The sequence below is a fragment of the Macrobrachium rosenbergii genome, chromosome 46 (genome assembly GCF_040412425.1).
Source record: "Macrobrachium rosenbergii isolate ZJJX-2024 chromosome 46, ASM4041242v1, whole genome shotgun sequence".
Taxonomy (NCBI): domain Eukaryota; kingdom Metazoa; phylum Arthropoda; class Malacostraca; order Decapoda; family Palaemonidae; genus Macrobrachium; species Macrobrachium rosenbergii.
In genome coordinates, this window is record NC_089786.1 from 109,765 (window position 1) to 132,721 (window position 22,957).

Consider the following 22,957-nt stretch of genomic DNA (forward strand, 5'->3'; position numbering starts at 1 on the left):
TACCTTTCTATGAAATTTGAACAATGATGTTTTCTTATAATCTTTTACACCGTTGTTATACTTTAATATGCTCTCAGTCAACCAACATGGCCTTTTTTATTTATGTAACAACAAATATATATTAAAAAATTAGTGAATAAAAGCAAATTTCCGTAAATATATGGAAGTTAAGAATAGACCATTGTATACTCTGTTCACGTCACCCTGGGGCTTGTACCGTTATACTTTATGTTGTCAAAGACAGTTTTCACCTTTATTAATTATAAAACAGTAGTGATATGTTAGTAAATTAAAGTAAAGAAAAGACCACTAGTGGATATGTTTGTTCAGAAATTAGTAAATAAAAGCAAGTTTAGGCCTATGTTACGTTTACAAGGCAATATTGATTGATTATGAGGTTTATAGGCGTTAGAAAAAGCCACAATCTTAAACTCTGGCAAAACCTCTATCAGGGTTTATGGGCATTAGAGTTATTGTTCCATAACTGTTTAAGCCACAGAAAATATAGATGATTTGGTGAATATACATTTGGGCAGAAACAGAACAGAATCAAGCCCTCACACCCAATTAGTGGGTTATAGTGTCTACGGCACTTGTTAGACCTATGGTTAAGCTGATATTAAATCCATGATCTCCAGAACATAAAGCAGGATCTAAATGCCTTCCCTGCAGGATAATTTTTATATTATCACTTTTAAGCCACTAGAAAATATAGCTGATAAAATAACATTGTAATTGTTGCTTATCCCTCAAGACTATTTTGCTTTAATTCACAGTTAACCATTAAAAACTCTAATCATCCTACAACTTGCCATGAAAATGCAGGCTAAAAGTTTTGTTAATAAACGCAGATTTGCCAAGATGTTTCTGGTACTTGTGCAGTAAACTTGATGCATTTTGTCAATACTTTTAATCTACTTAAATTCTTAGTGCTTTTATTCCACCAATGTATAATTCTTTAAGATATTTAGAAATTATACTCTGCGTTTTTGTTGTGGAGACATCCTGTGTATTTTATGAATCAATTTTGTGCTTAAGAGTAACTGGACTTAATACTAGGCCTATAGCTGTAGCAGTTTACTGTACTCTCCTTAAAATTGGGTCTCATTAAAGTTTGTCCACTTGAGTAAATCCCCAAGTCTGTGCCACTGGCCTACACACACTACTGTAGTTCCCCAGGTACTCATACTTAGGGGAACAATCTTCTGCTAGCTTACAAAAACTTTATGTTAACAGATTCTGTAGTAAACTGTACACTTGTACACTTCAGATACCAATACAGGCAAAGTTCCACTAATGTCTGGCCTAAGATAACCTTTACTTTACACTTATCAGTTAAAAGTGATTTACCTCAAAAATGCATAGATACTTTAAGTTAAAAGCTATTATCATTTAAAGTTAACCGAGGACCAATAACCTAGTTTATAATCATTTCTCACTAAAACCATGACCTAACTTTTCATGCAATATATGTTAACAGACACTGAATCACACATGCTACCATTCACTTACAGAGGTTGAAGAATGCCCAAGATTATTTCAGGAAACTTTTATTTTATTAAACTAAACAAAAAAAATCAAAACGCAAAAATCACTTAGAAACATAATGCTTCAATTCTTGTTAAAAATATTTTTTGGGAATTTTTTTTGTGAATGCAAATTTTTTATTTTTTTTTAAAGTGGAGTACATTTTCTTGCCAAGTGCTTAAGGGGATCTGACAAGTCTCCACTACTAAAATTAAGATAAAAAGAAATTAATCTAAAATCAATCAACAGGATTAGCAAGGTTAGTCATTAAATACAAAAAAGTAGACGAGGTTAAATATATACAAAGACAATACATAAATACTTTGTAAAGATATGTTTACGTTTGGGACAGTTTTGGCGCAAAGTTGAATTACTTTCTTTTGCCATAATACCAGCTTATTTTAGGACATTGTGCCCTGTCATGCATTGAAATGGCAGTATAAATGATCTACAACCTTCAATTAAATTTTTAAAACCACACAAAAATGATTAATGGGTACCACAATGAACAAACGAAATCGATCTGGAGAACACAATTCAATTCTATCTTTGATAAGGAATCACATCTGACAAACTGCAAGGAAAGTGCTTTAACCAGTCTCATCCTGAACAGGGATGAAAAACCACTGAGGGGTGACTTATATAACCTGTAACTTTTGATCTACAAGTTTCTTTACCTCTAAGTTGAAGCCACAATTCAGCTAATTAAAGAAAAGTTTAAGTCCTTTGACTATATATAACTTAGTTTGAACACTTGGTAGTTTGCTGTGTTACAACAAAGGTTACGGGTAAAATTTGACCAATGAAAATTCCAAATTCATGAGTGGAAAATACTGTACCTACTAACATTTTCAAAACAGAAAACCTGAAGAAAAGGCACACTAAAATCAAAATGATATCTCCAGCTTGTAAAATGTCAGCAGGCAAGCTTAAATTTTCAACAGTACAGCACTTATGTAAAAAATATTTTAAGAAACTGTACATAGAACTGTGGGCCAATTTTACGGAACCGTGACCCACCCATCTTCAATTTTAACAGCCTTGAGACTACTAATTCTAATTCACCATAAAAACTATGACGACCAGATATTTTTCAGTCTTAAAACCTATACAATAAACCATTTTGAATCTAGTGCCACTAACAGTAGGTACTCACAAATTTGAGCTAAATAAACTATTTAAATATTACTGAAGCTCAATCTTGCAAGCCCCCAGTGAAATTAGCTTAAAAAGATTTATATTCCATGTTACACAGCTCCTACAGTGTTAAACAAAAGTGTTCGTAGAATTCCCAGAAAGTAAGAATTCACTTTTGCAACTTCCGCAATTCATCAGCATTACCGCAGTGTCAAGATGCAGCCTCAAAATAAGGATTACTCGAGACACAAACAATCTCTTTCACAAGAAACAGTGGGAAATAAATTTAACATTTAAACTGATCAAGTACAGTACTCTAAAATAAAATTCAAGCAGGTGATCCCTCATCCGTGGTAGCTGAATGGTCTAAGGTCTGTAACGAATTTCCACCAATGAATGGCTTCTTACTTGCTAAATCTGAAAGATACGAAAAGCATGACTGGATTTGTTAAATATGACTGATTTTTGAATGACTGCAATACAGTACATGGCACAAGGGGATAATTGTACATTATAATGAATTACATTAACAGGAAAAGTTTAAAATTTAAATGACACTGGAAAGTACTGGGATACAGATTAAACAAACATACATTTCTTCAACCTTTGCAATAATTAAATGACAGATTAAAAATGCATTTCTTCAACCTTTGCAAAGCAAGTTTGACATCTTGTTTTCATCCAAAACTATTAACCTTACCTTAGAACTAGCCATCTCCCCAAAGAACTTAGTTATATCTCATTGTTCTTCAATTTTCTACAGTTTCTGACTAATGTGTCGAGCCTAAAGCTCTGCTATAAGATTCTACTTACGGTTGTATTCTTCCCTTAACCATAAAAACTCTTAGAAGTGGCACCCTTTACAGAGCCAAAAGGGGAACCATTTAGATCCATATATGCTTCTGGAGAACATTTTTATAACTGCAATAACACCACACAGTCAGTTGTGAGCCAAAAATAAGGAATTCTACCAAGGAATCCTCAAAGGTACCTGATATCATTTTTCTCAAGAGGAAAGGTTCCCAACAGGAGTATTGGGGAAACAAAAGGTCACTGGTTGTGTTACAATTTGTACAAGTTATAAGTTTTCTAAGAGTAACCTCAACATTCAACCAATATCAAAGATCAAATATGGTAGGCACACCTCATAAGGTTCATTAGTTTACTGGGACCTGGGAAACCTAACCTGCTGTGTTACTACCACCAATGACATCTGGGATATCACACCAGTTCTTTGGACAATCATCTTGATGGGTTCAAAATCATATGAAGCAAATTGCATTCTCAGACATGAAATAGGCTATCAAGTGAAAAGAAAGCTAGCTATTCTCCACCAATTTGGTAATACTTTGCCTAGCTAATTCCTCCTCTTTTTAATTCAGTTTTTTAAACTTGTAAAATTGTTTTTAGTGCAAGGCTACCATCACAAGCAGCCTAATGGCCCATTCTAGCCCAGGCCTGAAGGAAACTAGGGAAGGGAAGAGTGGTGGTTCTCAGTCCCAAAGGAAGCCATAGGCCCGCCTCTCAAAGGCATTGTTCTTGTTGCATCACTAAATGGTACCAGTGTAACTACAGTGGACTACTGAGCTCTTCGAATAGCCAGTTTTACTTTGAAGCTATTACAGTACAAGCTTTACCCAAAGGTATTACACTCAGTGACTTAACACTTAATCCCTATTAGATAAACAAAATGCTGTACAGATTCCTCACCTTTTATAACCATCAAGATGCGTTTACGGTGTCCGAATATCTTAATTCCCAGTTCTTTGAGATCTGTACTATCCAATGTCAAGAACATGTTTAGGTCGACATCTTGGGATGCAAACACATCTGAAAATAGAGACATTAATACAATAATAAAGACAAGAGAGCACAGGAACTAAAAAAAACAGTACCCAACAAGAAAAGCTACATTCCAAGGGCAAATATTTCCTTATAGCTATAAAATTTCAAGAAATACTTCGTGGACAAAGTGATTAGAACTTTAGCTATCTGATGAAACGCTACAGATGGTTATATACCATTTACATTAGATAATGGACATAGGTAGTCCTTACCATTCAGTGGGGTATGAGGGAATCCTCAATTACTCTTTTCAATTAGCCTTTTAAAGCTTTGGTTATTTAAATAAATGAAATGGGTGAAAAAGATGCATACATACAAACAAGAGATATACTGCAATCATATTAAATAGAAACATTTACACTTCAAGACAATTTGCTGCTTCTGTTGTGAAATTTAACACCACAGAGTTACAAGTCAATGCTAAGTTGCCAACGAATTATCAGTCTTTGTGGGGGAAAAAAAAATGAAGCATGGAAAACTAACTTATCTAGGGATACACCAAAATGGTGAATTAAATTTAGGGGGATGCATTGACAAAAATAATCTATTGAAATTAAGAAATTACATTTGCAACTGGTGAAGATAATCTAAAAAAATCAAAAATGAAAATACTACGCCAGGTATTCTGTTGGCTATTTTGCCAAGGTGATGCAACAACTTCTAGACCCAACTCACCAATATACTGCTCCAGTTGTATGTCTGTCAATATAGATGTGATGTCCATTTGCCCTGAGGTGTTCACCTTGTTCGAGCGAGGCAAGATGCAGTCCATGATGTTGCTGGCTGAGAAATTGACTGGTGGCCTTTGCAAGGTCAACTCTGCCTCAGCAGTGCTGACATTTTCAGGTATCTGTTGATAAGTAAAGGTTGGTATTCAACAATGTCTACTATACCATATCAATAAACTATTTAGTACAGCATGAAGCTTTGTGGACATGTTATACCTCTTACATACAACAATAATGATGACTATATTTCGTCAAATGATTCTCTTACGAGTTCTAAGAAATCAATGTGACTGTTACCCTCTAATAAAGAAAGAACTTCATAACTAGAAATTTGTCACTTTTCTCAGGCATTTTAAAATTAATTAATGTACACAGTAACCCCTTCAATTCATCAGACCTCAGTAACCCCGTCAATTCATCAGACCTAAGTTAATAGCTTCTGAACTTATCTGCTGACAATTATGAATTTGGCCTGGCTACCTTATGATAAGGAATATGTTTGATATGGGACATCCTGAAATATTCAATTGGAGGCTTTACTGAATTGTTTTTTGTACTTTTATATCTTGAGTTACAAAAGGCCAGAAACTCAATAGCATCTGATGATCTGAGAGCTCTGTATACATAGCACTTGAAACTTTGGTGACAAATCTAGTTAAATTATATTCACAATATTCGGGACCAACTTCTACTAAGACAAACCTGAGACAGGTGGGATGAGTAGGACAAATCTGAGAGGCCTTGGCTGTTTGAGAAACCCGACAATTCTCCTGATGGTGCTTTCCAACCATCCCATTTCTCCACATCTTTCTGTCCCTGAAAGAAAAACATCATTCAGTTACTCACGTGAACATAAACCATACTCAAATCACAGTTAAAGACTTAATTCTCTCTTCTGCAAATTGCTTGGCTCTCCAAAACTATAAGCTTATGGAGAGCCAAGCAAAACTATAAGTTAAACAGATTGGCAGAACCAGCAAAAGGATTCCTCATCAGCAAATGTATCTGTATAGAATTCAACCCCTAAGTTCATTGAAATCTTACGTAGTTATTCTGAAGCCACTTCTCCTGCATCCTCTGACGGATCATGAAATCTGGCATACTCTTACTGAAGCCGTACCCAGACCAATTTGAAGTTGGAGTACGTGGACCAGCCGCATTCACTTGTTCTTTCATAGCTGGAAATAAAAAGAAAATAGAGTCTTTTTCTCTTAAAAGGGCAAAGTTATGGGTATTCCTTGTGGTGACCAGATAGTTCATGTATGTACAACAAGATCTGAAGTACAGAAACTGAATGAAATTCACCAACAATCCTGATTGTGTCTCCATTTTATTGGGGATAATACAGTTTGCCACCAAATTACCTAAGGCCTGTTCATATGTCTGGGTATTATCCATGCAAGAAATGACTATTCAAACATTGTATATAGTTCATGGATATGTTATCCTTGAGAGAATGTTACCAACAACGCAGAAGAAATCAGCTTTTAAAGCAGTCCTCCTTTCATGGAAAAAGGACCAACTCTGAACAAATATATAGAAGAGTTTAAAGCACTAAGACATTCTAACCTAAAGGAGTAACTGGGTTGGAATACTTAACCAGTAGAAGCTTAATGTCTCCACTAAACAATTACTAAAGAAACAATTCTATATGGGTGAAATTGTAGTTACAGTTTGAATGCATAAATCACTTCACAGGCAATAGTACCAATTTTTTCAACTAGATTAGTAGTCACAAGCTCCCATCAAACTAATTCAGGTACCCAGACTTAACCAGGCAAGTAACCAGTATGCTAAAACGTACCCTTGGCAGCCTGAAGCTTTTTAGAACTGTAATCTGACAGCGGATTCAGCTTCTGATGCTCGAGTTCCATCCGTTTCTTTTCGCAGCCCGGGGCACGGCGTTCAATATCTGTCATCATCACTGAAAGAGCTGGAAAGGATTATTCCGTTAAATACAAAAGTGAAAGTGGCTGATAATGTTATAACAAAATGGGATGGTTCCATTTATCATAGCTAGCTGTCAGATAATGTTACCTATCAATGTGATGTTGCAGTATTGTATTTGCAACCATGCAAATTTACAGGGTTAAGAGAATTCAAGCTAACTTGAAAAGTAGTACTGAAAAATGTGCTCCCTAAGTTGCTTTAAATATAGTTTAAGTGCACACTTAAGAACTTGCTTGAAACAGAAAACAAACTATATAGGCCAAGTTGTCAGAACGCTGATAAAATGGCAGCTTATAACAATACATTATTAACAAAAGCATAGTACCTGTAACCACAAACATTTCATGATTTATTCCTAATCAAATATTACGGATCATGTCAAGATTAGCAAACGCACTCACAGCAGGGTTCACTATTCTTTACAAGAAGATTATTAGGTTTGTTATTCTTTACATGGGAATAATCAGGTTTGCTGTTCTAGACAGGAACACACTGGTACCAGACATTTGATCCCCCAGGGGCTAGTACTAAACAAGGCAAAACACATTTGACCCTCCTGGGGCTAGTACTAAATACGGCAAAACACTGTAGATGAATCACTGTTTTGCAAAGTTTAGTACTAGCCCTCATGTGGAATTGGAGTTCAGACCGGAAAGGATCAGCCATTCTTTACATGGGGATCATTGGGTTCACTGTTCTTGACATGGAGATGTTGGGTTTGCTAACCTTGACATAATCCAGTATTAAAATGGACACAACAGAATAATGCAAACAGCATATATAGCTAAGATTTAGCTTCCTTTCAAAGCACACACTAACCTTTCATTCCCATTTTTGAAGAAGAATCATAATCGCCAAACAGCAGCGACCCTTGGCTTGTCATTAACTGGTCGGGCGAGGCGTCTCTGGGAGACTGAATAGGAGACGACACAGAGCTCCCAGTGTTACTACTGTTTCCACAAGACGCGTCCCCTGCAGGTAAAGCATTTTGTAGTTATCAAACACAATCAGTTCATTACAGTACTTTTTGGAGCTTAATCATTCAGTGTCTCACATTGTTACTATATATAAAATTTTACCCTGATTTCCTATGTACTATGTACAAGAACACCTGAGTTATACTGTATATTCACATCAGTAATTTACAGACACTAATAATTTCATCAGCTGTTGTACAGAACATGAAAATCGACAAATAAAAAAATAAAACCCCCTCCCACCGCCCAAACTTATTTAATTGCTGCATATTTCTGGTCCCAACACACAAAACTGCACTGAAATACATCCCTCGAATGCAACAATTAGAAGACCCAAGTTATGAGAACCTGATATGCAGGTGAGTAGGTTCTACAATTTTCATTTTGATGTTATGATCTGTTTATAAGGCTTAAAAATAGTATAAATACTTTTACAGTTCCTTTCAGGAGTAAACCCATGGGAAATTCTGCAAACTCCTATCTTAAGTTATTAAAATCATACAGAAAATATGTACAGTATCAGCAATAAAACCTAAATTGGCAGGAAGGCTAGTAGCTTCATTAAAACAATCTTTTATAACAATTAGCATTATGTAATGCACAGCACATGACTAGTAATAAAAATTTTGTACTGAAGTCATATATCTCAATATTGCAACTATATGAAATGAACAGTTTCCTCACTCATACTGGTAACCATTCCAGAAGGAATAATCGAGTTAATGTTCAGTCCAGATGAAGAGCTACCATTCCCTGTCTTTGGCAGAAGACCGTTGCTATAGTCATCAAGATTCCCAGAGAGCGACAGGTAGTTGTTCGAGTACAAGGTTGCTGTGGGAGAGGGTGAGAGAGAACCTCCTGTAAAGCCAAGGCTCAAATGCTAGCATACAAGTACAGTACAGTAAATGATATCAAACGCTCATTCCAATCACAATGTTACAAAACTAATGAGCACCTCAACTGACATTTTGGGGTCTAACTTTCTGAGATAAGTATTTCTACATCTCTTAAAAACAGCAATTTCATAGAGTTTCTGACTTAAACTTAATTACACTTTACACAACATTAAATTTAGGAGATTTATCAAAAAATGTACTGCACCTGAAATGGTAGCACAGCATAAAATAACAATGCAGCTGGTAAGTACTTAAGTCTGTTAAGTTGAGGTCTTACTTTATAAATCAATATGAGTCAGTATCAGTAAACAATGCAATGAAATTTAGTTCTCAAGCGAAAGATATGAACTTAGTCGAGGGCAGAGCACTCACATCCAGGGTCAAGAACAAGAGGTGTGTACGGTGACCGGGGAAGGAACGAAGGAACCTGGCTGCCAGCGGAAGGCAGTCCGCTATCCCAGTGAGTGCTGGACTGCCCTTGAGAGTGAGACAAAACAGGGTTGGGGGATTTGCTGCTTCCTAGCCACTGACCAATATTTAAATCTGAAAGTGACAACACAATATAGCACAGAGAAGAGATAGTTACATACTAAACTGCTTGAAATGGACAAGGTCTTCACATTACGCTGAACCAATTACTTACTACCAATTCCATACAAAGGGTCTGCTTCAGGAATGACATAGGAGGAAGGAATGCGTGCTTTAGGAGGTTCCTTCTCGGCCTTGGAGATCAGGCGCCATGCTTCGTAAATGTTATCTGTAAGGGCGGTTAATTGCAAGTCTTGGTGAGTTTGCTGCTGTCATGAAAACGAAGGAGAAATGTTAAGGTAGCAATGGCTGTGAAACATGCAAAGACTCTCAAGCTCAAAGTAGTGGACCCTAAACAGAACCCAATAGTCTTTGGTGGTACAGTATATCTTATTTGGGAGTTTATCCCCAATGTTCAAAATTTCCACAAATTTAAATAAACTCAAGTGATTTCATAGCTAAGAACTGTTTATTTTTATGCAATAAATTCTTGAGCTCAAGTAACCTGAGAGTTAACTGTATATTTTGATTACCAATTACCAACTAAAAAAGTCTGCACACAAACATACATTTCCTTTTCAATTTGTAACCCAATGGACATTTACTGAACCACCATGATAAAAGACTTAGCTCTGTATTACCATTCCAATTTTGCTCCACACTAACAAGCAGGGAAAGATCCAGCAAGCTACTTGACAACAGCATTCCTGTTGTAGTATTTTTACTATAAGCAGTCAAGACCTAGCAAGATATTTGACAGAATCCAGAATGATATTACTCAAGGTATTTTTACTGATGTCAGTTCTACAGGGTAAACACATAATAGCTTTGGCTACTGATGATCAAACATGGTTGATAAAATGGTTTAAAATTAAATTCACAAAGAAATGCATTTTCCCTAACTGAAAATTCTAGGCTGTGCTCCAGCCACCATGTGTAACCAGCTGGTCACTCAAGCAAGTAGTACAAGCATCTCTCAGTAATTCAAGCGACAGTTGAAGCCATGCTGACAAGCACCCTTAAGCAGAAGCAGCTATCTCCTTGGAAAGAAAGCAAACTAAAGAATGAGCAGAAAAATAAATCTGTAAGAGGTTCTGAATTCTATAGATCTGTACATAGTCCTACCCGCATTTTTCTCAGCACCCTTAATCACCACTAGTCTCCGTCCATCCAGCTTCTTATTCTTCAGAAAGATGTTGACATCCCAAGTCTGCATGATTTGCCTTAGTTCGTTGGGGTCTACGTCCTGATCCGGCATAAGTTCAAACATCAGGACCAGTGGTAAACATCCCTGGAGAGACAAAGAAAACACTGAGTCTTTGATGTTTTTTGCTTACAACCTCAATCTGCAGGAATGTCTCAAGGCCATACTCTTACGCATTTATAACAATGGTAAGGACCCTCAACCTTTGTGGGTGGCAGGGGGCTGTCCCTTTGGGAACCATTTGCATTAGTTTTTGTATAATATACACCTCTTCTATTGCTGCCCATTAGAAATCATCAGTTCTCCTGACAAACAGCATGCCTATCCTAGGTCACGTTCCATCCCAAGTTTTTGGAACAACTATCCTCTGATTTACTCTTTCCTGTGCTAGCTAACAGTTTTCACAATTAATATTCATCTATTATATAATTATTTAAATTTCCTTGAAAATTTACTTACTGTTTTGAAATTGATACCCAAACTTATACCCTAAGTATTTTAACTATTCTCATTCACATGTTTGCATTTCTCATCATGGAATCCTGTCATTTATCAAGATTTACCACTAGGATTTGTTGCTAAAATTTGCAAGCATAGAGCAAAACAAAAACTGAATCAAAGACAAGTGCTTGTTGGGACTGATAAACTAAACTATGTCCAGTCTTGAACAGTTTTGTGAATGCTCATTTGAGTGTTAATCCTTGTCAAAATGTACCTGCTTCACCACATCTGCCAAATGGTCACTGGCATAGTTTTTACCTTATTTGGTATTGTGTGTTACTGAGGTCATGTAAATATGTAACACTCCAGGTTCTGTGACTGAAATGCTGGTAATCTGAGTTGCTACTTTGTATAAATTCTCAAGCATACCTTCATTTGCTGATCATTTTTAAAATGGCTCCTCTAACATTGTCAGACCAGAAGTCTACACAGACATAGATAAACTCAAGAGAAAACTTCTACCACTTCCTAAATAGCTGACATAAAAAGACAAGACTACTTCCACTGCATGCACCTCTAAGTTAAGCTCCATTTGATTTTTTATAGCTGCACTGAAGTTTTAGCATCAGCCTGCATTTCAAGTTCCCTGGTTTCACATTGGGTTTCCAGACACCAGACCTACAAGGAACTACATACATATCTCTAGTTCCTGCAGGCACTCTGCACTACACCATTTGGCCCTAAGGGTTAAGGAAAAGTGGGACTCATAACTAAGCTGTAAATAATTCAAGACAATACTCACCAGTATATTTTGCCGAGCCAAATAAACATTGTCAACAGAACCGCTTATTAAAACAGTTGATCTCTTTAAAGGGGGAGTGCTCAAATCACTTGCATCAGGAAAAGTGATTCTGTAAAACAGATGAAAGCATTACTTACAAATCTATTGGCAGGTTCAGACTAAACTCTTGAGCTATTAAAACTTTACCTAATGAGTTAGTTGAGACTTTCTTTTTGGAACAAAATCTGGGAATTGTTGATTTCTCATGACAGATTTACCCAAACACTAATACCTTGGGTCCCACAAGGGCTAAATAAGGCTACAATTAGGGTATAAAGCCAGGAAATATGGGCATTTTTTTCCTTTCCATAAATACAACATTCTTACAAAGGTTCCTCTACTTTGGAAACAAAATCTGGCGATTGTTGATTTCCCGTGACAGATTTGCCCAAACACTAATACCTGGGGTCCCACAGGGGCTAAATAAGGCTAAAATTAAGGTATAAAGCCAGGAAATATGAGCATTTTCTCCCCTCCCATAAATACAACAGTCTTACTAAGGTATCTCTACTTTGGAACAAAATCTGGCAATTGTTGATTTCCTATGACAGACTTACCCAAACACTAATACTGCCTGGGGTCCCATAGGGACTAAATAAGGCTACAATTAGGGTATAAAGCCAGGAAATATGGGCATTTTTTTCCTTTCCATAAATACAATATTCTTACAAAGGTACTTCTGCTTTGGAACTGAGCAGTAAGAGACCCTGGTCTCTTACTGTACTTTATACTGATGCAACACTTGGACAACAAACTTTCAAGTTAATTACCACCGTGTGCTGATACCAACTCAAATCTCGGCTCTGTTTTTAAAATGAAGGACTCACTTTGTGGCAGTAAGCTGCATGATGCGCTTCAAGACTTCGTTATTCTTTCCCAGAACAAAAGAATGATGCTGAGGAGAGATCTCCAAGGTCATCTGCACTGGCATTTGTTTCTGTTAAAAAATTAAGAAATCAATTACGATGAAGCTGTGAAATATTCGAGTAATTTCAGAGATCAGTATACAGTAATGGAATGGAATGGAATACAGAGTTTAGGCCAAAGGCCAAGCACTGAGACCTATGAGGTCATTCAGTGCTGGAAAGGAAATTGAGAGCAGGTAGGTCTGAAAGGTGTAACAGGAGGAAAACCTCAAAGCAGTTGCACTATGAAACAATTGTTAGGAGAGGGTGGATAGCAAGATGGAAGAAAGAGAATATGAAGGGAGGTACAGTAAAAGGAATGAAAGGGGTTGCAGCTAGGGCCCAAAGGAATGCTGCAAAAAACCTTAGTTGCCTACAGTGCAACCCATGAGGTGCACTGACGGCAATATCACTCTTAGGGGAGTATACAGTAATGGTTACGTCTTTGAAATGAACCATAGGTTGATTATCTAACAATCCAAAAAACGAGGTTGGAAAACTAAATAATTTAGAATCTCCATGCAATGTTAAAATTCAGCATGTTACTCTACATACACGTAAAAAATCACATCCCAACTTTACCAAATATTCTTCCATATCACAGCACACAAAACTGACCAAAGATCAACATAATCCTCTCTGTGAAACTTGAAAAGAACTGAACTTGACATAAGGGGAGTTTCCATGGTTACCTAAGCAAGGGTGTACTGTACTTACTGCCAGTTTATCACAATATGCTTGCAGAATGCAAAGCGTAGCTTCCTTCACACGAGCCGCATCAAATTCGTTGTTGCCCCTAACTGATCCCACAATCACAGGTGAGATGTCATCTGTCACTCTGAGGTCAGCCTGGAATAGGTGTAACGATACCTTGAAATAGTGGATCGTGTCCTCTGTATTCAATGTATCAAATGCTGAACTGGCCAAACAGCTCGTTGAAAAATACAGAAAAAGTACACTGCAAGAAATCAAACCCACCTGTACATTGTAAGTCGCTTGCACATGTTGCATAAGTATGCTTGGATCCGTAATGTTGATGAACTGGGCTCTTGCAGACAGAGTGAAGGTGAACACAATGGGAGTAAGCTCGCGTATACTTGCCCTGGCCTCTTCCAGACCTGAAAGATCCTCGCCACGGCTGTTGATCGAGACCTGGTTGCTCTTGCTAACCTCGCTGTTCTTGTTGCCATCGGGGAAGTGAATGCTCACACCTGTGTGGTCAAGTTGTTAAAAGGTGAAATAATGTGCTCTGTATAATCAAAATCCAATACCTGTGTTTAGATATCAATCTGAGCCTATTGGAAGCACGATCATCATTGTTTACTTGCAAATCCTAGTTAGAATAAGCAAAATATATTCATGAAAATCCTGCTGAAACATTAGTGAGGGGTATCTGGACCAGTACAATACTCCAGAACCTGACTGAAGTCACAATAAGGATTGCTAAGCTTAAGAGCTGACTCTACAGCTTGTGAAAATTATACTTTACCTATATTAGCACTGATAAATTTTCCTAAGAGCCTACTTAATATAAAACCACCTTTGTACCAACAAATGAGTCTATAGACTGCAAATTTACAACACCTGAAAAACCTCACTAATACTCATTAGTGCTCAAAAGAAAAGCAAGACACATCTGCAATCCCTCAGCAACAAACAAGGTTCCTTTTCAAGCGTAGAGCAAACATCAATATGTAGGGATAGAACAGCATGTTTAAAACCTTGCCATTAAAAAAAAAACCTCACCTGTGCGTTTCACAATTGGCTGAATGGTGATTCCTCCTTTGCCAATGATGAAGGAATGGTGTACCCAAGACACATCAAGCTTCATGGTGACTTTACTCAGAGGTTCCAGTTCCTGGCGGACCATAGCACCCGCGATGCGGACCGCTTCTGGTTCACCAACCACTCGCACATGAGGGTCTAAGGAGGGTATATTTTGTATAGTGGGACTGGATACTTTACATGGAGATTTGACAGGGTTAATATATATACAATCATGTAGGCCTCAGCAAAGGAACAGTCCTCATACTTAAGGGGTTGGTATTGTAAATTAAGGTTGCTAAATTACACTGTATGCAATGTTTAGCCCCTGAAAGGGATAATGCAGAGGACGTTTCATGATTCTAGCTTAAAATGATAAAAGCAGTCAGAAATGGGCCTTCATATGCTTAAACAATAAAAATGTATTATGAGAACTTACAAAAGAGGGTCAAGTACTTGAAAAGTTTTCTCACCTTTCTTATTCCTGGCTCCAACTTTCAAAAATTTTGGGTACTTTATGTCTGTCTTGGTTTTGTCCATTATCTGAAAAAGTTTTAAATAATGATCATCAATGATTTTACAAAAGTGCTGAGGTTTAGCAAGGTTCTCTACTCCATTAAAACCATCAATGTTTGCTAGCCATACACAAAACAGACTGGACTATCTTAAAAATGCAGATTTTAATCAGCCCTCTTCTTTTTAGTGGAGCTCAACATTTCATTTCTGATCCTGCCCTTTTAATGGGTCCTCCCAAGAATCCTACATTTCTATATAACCCTTGCAAAAAAAGCTCTACATCTCTATGTGACTTCCCAAAGAACCCTACATCTTTTGACCTTTCTAACCAAGACCTCCATCTCTTTGTGACACTCCCAAAAAACCTTTCTATCAGTCCTTTCCAAAACACTCAATCTTCTTTACCCACCCCTTCCTGAGAAATCATTGTGTATATGCAAACTTTCAAAAAAAACTTTTGCAGTAATTTGTATTTTTCCAAATTTACAAACCCTCTGTCTTTACATATGGGATTTACTTTCAGCGCAAGCTGGAACTGGCCATTTAACTTGAAAGAAGGTGAATATTAGTACTGTAGTTGGCTACTGATGTCAGGGCAGGAATCCCTTCCATCCAGATGGTATGCAATCACTATCTTTTGGCCCAGGATGCAGAATGAGGGGCAGCTAGAGGTGGGTAAAATACTATTTGTTCCTACACGTATACATACCCTCAGTCTTCCCATATGGGAGACTGACTCCTTGGAGGGAGGATTCTGGACAAATCTCTAGACTGACTGGTAGTTCACCTCACCTGGGGCCTCTTTCCTGGTCATGTAAGATCAAAGGAGACCCATGCCTCTGATCTGTTCAATGTGTGAAGTTCAACTGCCAGACTTTTGGGCCTTCAAATAAATGCAACATAACGTCACCGACTTGAAGATAAGCTTGGGTGAGCCCATACTGTCGGGGACAATAAAGCTGGAGATAACCAGTAGGTCCATTCATTGTTAGTCCCTCTCCCCCCTTGCTAGAGAAGAGGGTAGGAGTTGCATTTTAATCCAAAAACAGCTTTATTATAGACAGGAAACTCAGTCGCCTAGAACATCTGCATGCACGCCAATCCAGCATGTGACAGTTTACTAACCATCCCTTAGAAAGGTATAAAAGAGAAGGTAGAAGGCCAATCCCACACACACACACACCTCCTCTTGCAGCCACACACCTTAAGCAAGATGCTACCTGTCCTCAAGAGCTGGGTGATCTACATGACTGTTGAGCAGCCACCACAGAACCCAAGGAAAAAGTTTCTGATGATCTATGGGTAACATCCTGAATGTAAAATGGAGGTGAATGTGGTCTGTTGTGACCACATTCCCATCCTTAGTACCTGTCCGATGGGTTCTTCCTGAATGCTAGGGGCAGATCAATGGCCCTGACCTTAAGAAATCTCACCTGAAACATTGTTGTCCACCATGTCAGCTGTGGATTATGTCCATTTGATCTAAACAAAGTCAAAAGAAGTGGAGGTCCTAGACACCACTTCTTGGTCGAGTCGTAACCAAAAATAAGTTGTCGGCAATAGTTTTGAGGTGAAGTCCTAAGTGGTAATGTGAAAGGCCTTCAGGCATCTGGTAGGCTTTGGGGTCCTTAGAAATGGAATGCTCATACACTGTTGATCTCCAACTAATCAGGCTGAACGACGGGAAGTAGTTAGCCCAAGACTTGAATCATGGATATGAAAGACATCTCCTAGACGCCAACAGCATCTGAAGTCCCTAGGAGGTCACTTATCCAAGTAATGACTAGCCCCAACATTTCTGACCATGGGTGCGAAAGATGACAACTAGACGTCAAAAGCATCCAGTGTTCCCAGGAGGTCACCTATCCAAGTACATACTGACCAGACCTAATTGTTACTAAACTTCGCTGACTGGACGAGAAGCAATATTTTCAATGGCATGTCAACGGTTGTTATGCCCACAGTCCATAAAGACAGAGCCGAACAGTAACAGCTTTGGTGTGTCGAGACTGAGGGACTAACCCGACAGTATTCCTAGATCGAATAATTCTTCGAAACATTAAGGTGTCCAGATCAACTGGTGCTGACACCGTCCCTAGTGACCAAACTTGTTTGTCATAGCCTATATCCATCAACCTGGAATGTGTGTGGTTGACTGGCTGTGCTGAGTGTGCTACTGGAGACCTGTGCACCCGTACAGTCAACTGAGGAGACGACAGGACACTAGCCACAAAAAAGTTCTGTCTCTACTTAACCTTTGCAAAAGAATCTACTCCCTCTGTACTTGACCCTTTCCATAGAATCCTCTGTCTCAACTCAACCGTTTCCAAAGAATCCTCTGTTTCTACTCTACCCTTCCAAAAAAAGTATACTGTTCCTACTTCATCCTACCAAAAGAAAAAGGTCCTCGGCTACTACTTACCCTCTGGAAAAAGTCCTCTGCTGAAAGTATCCTGCCATCCATACGAATTGGCAGTTTCATAAACTCTACATCTCTAGGATCTGCTGGACAACCTGGACAATAAGAGGGGTTCTGTCAGTACTGGTTGGGAATACAGTTTGGGCAAATTTTAATTTTTTCAATACTAGAACTGGTAAAAGTCTTAATCTTTGTAATAACACTAAGAGACATTGACAGCTGCTGTAATATTACAGTTCTGTTGGTTACATGAAGTACTCAAAGACACATTTTAATTTTTTCAATAATAGAACTGGTAAAAGTCTTACTCTTTGTAATAACACTAAGACATTGACAGCTGCTGTAATATTACAGTTTTACTGGTTACATGAACCATTCCAGGGCAAATAACTATAATTTTGTTAATTATTAACACAGTTAAGTCTTTCTCATTTAAAGAAGGTAAAACTTTACTTTAATTGCTCGGCCTGATTCCCGCCAGTCATCAACCGGGCCAAGTTCCTCATACATAAATAAGACACAACCTTTCCGTCGACCAGGACAAGTTGCTCATACAAAGACATAACCTTTCCTTTAATGCCAGGGTCCTAACCTACCAAATTTCTTACCTACCTAACCTAACTTAGGGCAATGTGCCCTGACCTGGCCAGCCCGCCCAAAAGGCCATAACCTGTCACGGTCAGCAACTGGCCGGAATCAGGCCACACAACTAAAGTACAGTTTTATCTTTAGTAAAACTTGGACAAACATTGACGGCTGCTGTAATATTACAGTTTTGCTGGTTGCAAGAAGCTGTCATCATATCTAATACAGATTATGCATATTCAGCAGGTCATTACTAACAAATACCAAGCTTGCTTTAGGAATGTAATTTTATCTAATAGAAAATTACAGGCAAATTACAATTATCCATACTAAGAATGATTACAAATTCCTTTGCAAACTCATCTGTAAGGCTTGGGTGCAAAACAGGGACTTGACTATCCAAAATAAGGGTTCACTAACTAAAAGGACCTTACAGGTTACTATCTAATAATGGAGGAGGGGGAGAGAAGGGGAGGAAGGGGAGAGAAGGGGGGAGGGGGGTTGAAGGGAACAAAATAAAGGCTACCTTTGGGGAACAGTACCCTAAATTCATCCATATTTAGGACAAAAAAGCTTCTACCTGTGCCCTGCCTGGTCTGACCTTGCCTAGATGACAAGCACGTGTAGCTAAAAGGTTATTGCAAGTTTCTATGAAGATTGATCACTTAAATATAAATGAATAAAATTTAAATAAAGAACTGTTGAGGCCTAAAATGAAAATAAAAAACTGTTGAGGCCTATAATTGGTATTAACTGTCTATTCTTACACAAGTGGATATGGTAGTTCTGGTGCTCAGAATAAAATGGGGTCCAGGGCACTTTTTGGCAATAATCCGACACTGTGGAAATTGCGTAAATATTAAATAAACCTTTTTAAAAATCACTAATTAACTTTTTAGCATGATACAGTTGGTAACTATAAAGCTATTTCTATAGGGACCATTAATAAGGATATGACGTCAGTCAGATTTGGCGTTCCACTGCCAAATGAAATAACCACTTTAGGGGTCACTTTTCCCTGGTAAAAAGGTCACAGAAAAAAGGTCACAGGAAAAAATGTCACAGGAAAAAATGTCACAATCTTAACTAGATAGTGACCCCCAAAAAGGTTATAACCCAGTGCAAGCAACGGGATCTCCGTTAAAACATGAAACAAAAGACTGTCCATATAGAGACATGACACTCGAGAAAAATTGTGAATTTTTCCGTGACCATAAAATAAAATGACACTTTCCCCCTTGCCAAAATTGTGACTTTTTCATTTTTTCCCCACTGTGACTTTATCACCGGCCACCATAAATTAATGTTGACTTTTTGTTAGCCAAAATTGTGACTTTTTTTCCCAGTGATTTTATTATCGGCCAGCATAAATTCATCTGACTTTTTTCCCAGACAAAATTCTTATTTTTTTTCCTGTGACTTTAGTACCCGCCACCATTAATTAATGTGACTTTTTCCCTGGCCAAAATTGTGACTTTGTCCTGTGACTTTATTACCGGCCAGCATAAATTAATAAGACTTTTCTCCTGGCCAAAATTGTGACTTTTTCTGACTTTTTTCCTGTGACTTTATACTGCCGGCCACCGAAGATTACTACCAAGCCCTTCTGGTCTGGTAATTACCTGTTTACGCGCAAAGTGGGCGCCGTGTTCAGTACCATCCCCCTCGGAGATGAACGTAAATACTTTAACAAAAGACGTTAAATAATATACTGTAAATACACAGAATACATAAAAACAAAACAAATAAAAGGCAGTAAATATAAACATAAACAAAAGACATACATAAACAAAAAGGCGGTAAATATCCTAGCGGTAGTGTAGGGTTATTTTTACCACAGACGCCCCATTAATCTTTTTAAGCAGAAACCGGGGACATATTTGTTAAGGAACCTCTTCGTATCCTCTCCCCTACGCTACGGCGTGAAAAAGGGGCGCCCATTAATTTTCCTAATATATTTGTCCAATAACGTTCTTATTACGGAGAGTTGTTTAACTGTCTGTTTAAAACTAGTTGCTAGCGAAGGTATTCCATGACGTAACATTTTGACATTTTCATGCTAAACATTACGAAAACGAATGACGTATGAGAAATATTGACATTTTCATGCTAAACATTACGAAACCGTGTGAAATCGTATGAGAAATCTTGACATTTTCAGGCTAAATATTACGGAAACAAATAAAAGCGTATGAGAAATCTTTGACAATTTCATGCTAAATATTACGAAAACGAATGAAATCGTATGAGAAATATTTGACAATTTCATGCTAAATATTACGAAAACTAATGAAACGGTATGAGAAATATGAACAATTTCATGCTAAATATCACGAAAACGAATGAAATCGTATGAAATTCTGACATTTTCATGCTAAATATTACGAAAACTAATAAAATCGTATGAGATATTTTGGCACTTCAGGCTAAATATAACGAAAATTAATGAACTCGTGTGAAATATTTTGACATTTCAAGCTAAATATTACGAAAACAAATGAAATCGTTTGAGGAATATTGACATTTTCATGCTAAATATTATGAAAACTAATGAAATCATGGTAGAAATCTTTTGACATTTCAGGCTATATATTAGTCGAATGAAATCGTTTGAGAAATATTGACATTTTCAGGCTAAATATTACGAAAACAAATGAAATCATATCACCGTAGCCTACTCGAAATACGAAACGCTCTATCATTCACCGACACACCGAAACTATTCTCAGTTAAGTAACAATTGTATTACAATGTACATTAGAGTCTACGAGATAACTGCTATACTGACGGAAGGGGGCGGGGCCGGGGGTGGGGGCGATTTTGTAACCATGAAAATTTAGAACGCCCCTATTCTTGAGATCTGAATGGACGAGCCTATGCAGTTAAAATGTTTAAAGATAAACCGTTCCCTTAATTAAGATTCTGCGTCCTTTATATATATATATATATATATATATATATATATATATATATATATATATATATATACTAAATTCACTAAATTCTCGTGAAAGGCTGCACCTGAACTTATAAAGTATCGAGGGTCTGAGTGCTTTTTATGAGCTGAAAATCTGAATGGACGAACCTACGCAGTTTGAATGTTATAAGATAAACCTTCCATTAATTAAGATTCTACGTCTCATATATAGGCCTATAGGATTACAGCACAGGTCCCTAAATTCACCGTGAGACGGTCTATGCCCCAACTTATCAAAAGAATCGAGGTTCTATGTACTTTTTTTTCACCTTAGCTTACAATCACCAAATCGTAAAGGCCTAAATATCTCGATTCATTTCCCAAAAGACTTACTCCACAGATACCTAAATTCACCTCGTGAAAGCTGTACCTAAACTGATAAAGTATATATCTACGTTCCAGTTGATTTTTAGAGCTGAACTTAAGCACGAAGACCTTGCAATCACCAAATCATAAAAGCCTAAACATCTCAGTTCACTTCCAATCAGACCTACCGAGAATCATAGTCTCCAGTTTCCTCCTGTCGACCCGGAACTTCTGCTCGGCAAGGCCCTCTTCGTTGACAGTAGCAGCGGGCGTCATCTTTTCCAAACTATTTGCATGGGAGAGCGTCCCCTCGGAGTGGCTGTCCTCGGACAAGGTCGATCCCGATCGAAGGTCATGGTGTGGCCCCATTATTTTAATCGTTTCTGGTTTGCAAACTTAAGAACAAAAAAAAAAAAATCACCGGAGAATAGAAGAAGAGTGTCCCTTACTACCAAACGTCAAAGGAGGTGGCGTACTGCAGGGCTGTCAGTCTGACCCATCCTGAAAAACCGAGTGGGCGAGCGCTCCCTTCTGGAACGGACTCGCGATCGATTCTGGGAGGAAGGCTTGCGAATATTAGTCGCTGGATTCAATAAATGTTCTTAATTAGGTTAAAAAACGTTGCCCCACGGTAGGATTCCGATATGAGATGATATCCAGATGAATGAAAAGTGATTAAACTATTTGAATTCCTCCAAACAATCTGTATTATGGGCCTAAACGAAACATTTCGAAAATAAACTAAAATTTTATTGGAAGTGTCACAATGTTCGGGTTCCAACACCAAATTCCGCCTTCGAATCGATAGTTAAACAAGAACATCTATGTACAAATACCCTGAATTTTAAATTGTTAATGCGAAAGCTGAAAGAAAACCAACAATACCAATTCTCTAATTTTGAATTCTTATAATATATAATCATTTAATAATATTAAGCGTAAAAATGAGGAAATACATTTTGCCAAGGTCGTTTTTATCAAGAGTTTGAAACGCGCTTAACGAGCCATTAGCTTGTTTCAGAATTTGTATACCAGTTAAAATAATAATTAAATAACGGGCATTATTTCACCTTATTTTTCCAAAGGTAGGTTACTAGTAATGACATAAAAATCGATTAATAACGTCTACCGCTCTCAGATGACTTATAAGTACCGACAAAGAGCCAGTAATACTGCGGTAATAACGGTACTTATCATTCATTATAACTGTCACTATTACTAATACACCGACACTATCATAAATAATGGTGATATATACATACATACATACATACATACATACATACATATATATATATATATATATATATATATATATATATATATATATATATATATATATATATATATAGAGAGAGAGAGAGAGAGAGAGAGAGAGAGAGAGAGAGAGAGAGCTACAAAGGAGGAATAA

The 22,957-nt window shown here is 37.5% G+C and overlaps 1 protein-coding gene across 2 annotated transcripts; it reads right to left on the reverse strand.

Annotated features, from left to right (window-relative positions):
* Positions 1 to 1,534: 1,534 nt before the first annotated feature.
* Positions 1,535 to 22,081, reverse strand: LOC136830129 (protein bicaudal C homolog 1-like). 2 transcript variants are annotated; one of them, XM_067089320.1, is made up of 19 exons: positions 21,735 to 22,081; positions 17,682 to 17,773; positions 15,217 to 15,286; positions 14,726 to 14,902; positions 13,958 to 14,190; positions 13,697 to 13,828; positions 12,902 to 13,011; positions 12,036 to 12,144; positions 10,714 to 10,879; positions 9,704 to 9,817; positions 9,433 to 9,603; positions 8,849 to 8,995; positions 8,007 to 8,159; positions 7,042 to 7,170; positions 6,282 to 6,415; positions 5,940 to 6,053; positions 5,185 to 5,359; positions 4,375 to 4,494; positions 1,535 to 3,081 (listed from the first exon to the last, which is right to left on the reverse strand). In XM_067089320.1, exons 1-19 carry the CDS (start codon positions 21,913 to 21,915, stop codon positions 2,993 to 2,995), a joined length of 2,616 nt encoding a protein of 871 aa, XP_066945421.1. In that variant the 5' UTR covers positions 21,916 to 22,081; the 3' UTR covers positions 1,535 to 2,992. The 2 variants fall into 2 exon arrangements, with proteins under 2 accessions (XP_066945421.1, XP_066945422.1); XM_067089321.1 differs by lacking the exon at positions 9,704 to 9,817 and having other exon boundaries at positions 21,735 to 22,054.
* Between the last annotated feature and the right edge of the window lie 876 nt (positions 22,082 to 22,957).

What these genes read in the sequence shown, in the direction of transcription:
- LOC136830129 (XM_067089320.1), bottom strand. Translation starts at nt 21,915, where the DNA reads ATGGGGCCACACCATGACCTTCGATCGGGATCGACCTTGTCCGAGGAC. An exon ending in CCCTTTGTATGGAATTGGTA is followed by an intron (nt 9,604 to 9,703) that starts GTAAGTAATTGG and finishes TGTCACTTTCAG; the next exon opens with ATTTAAATATTGGTCAGTGG. An exon ending in AAAGCTTCAGGCTGCCAAGG is followed by an intron (nt 6,416 to 7,041) that starts GTACGTTTTAGC and finishes TTTTATTTCCAG; the next exon opens with CTATGAAAGAACAAGTGAAT.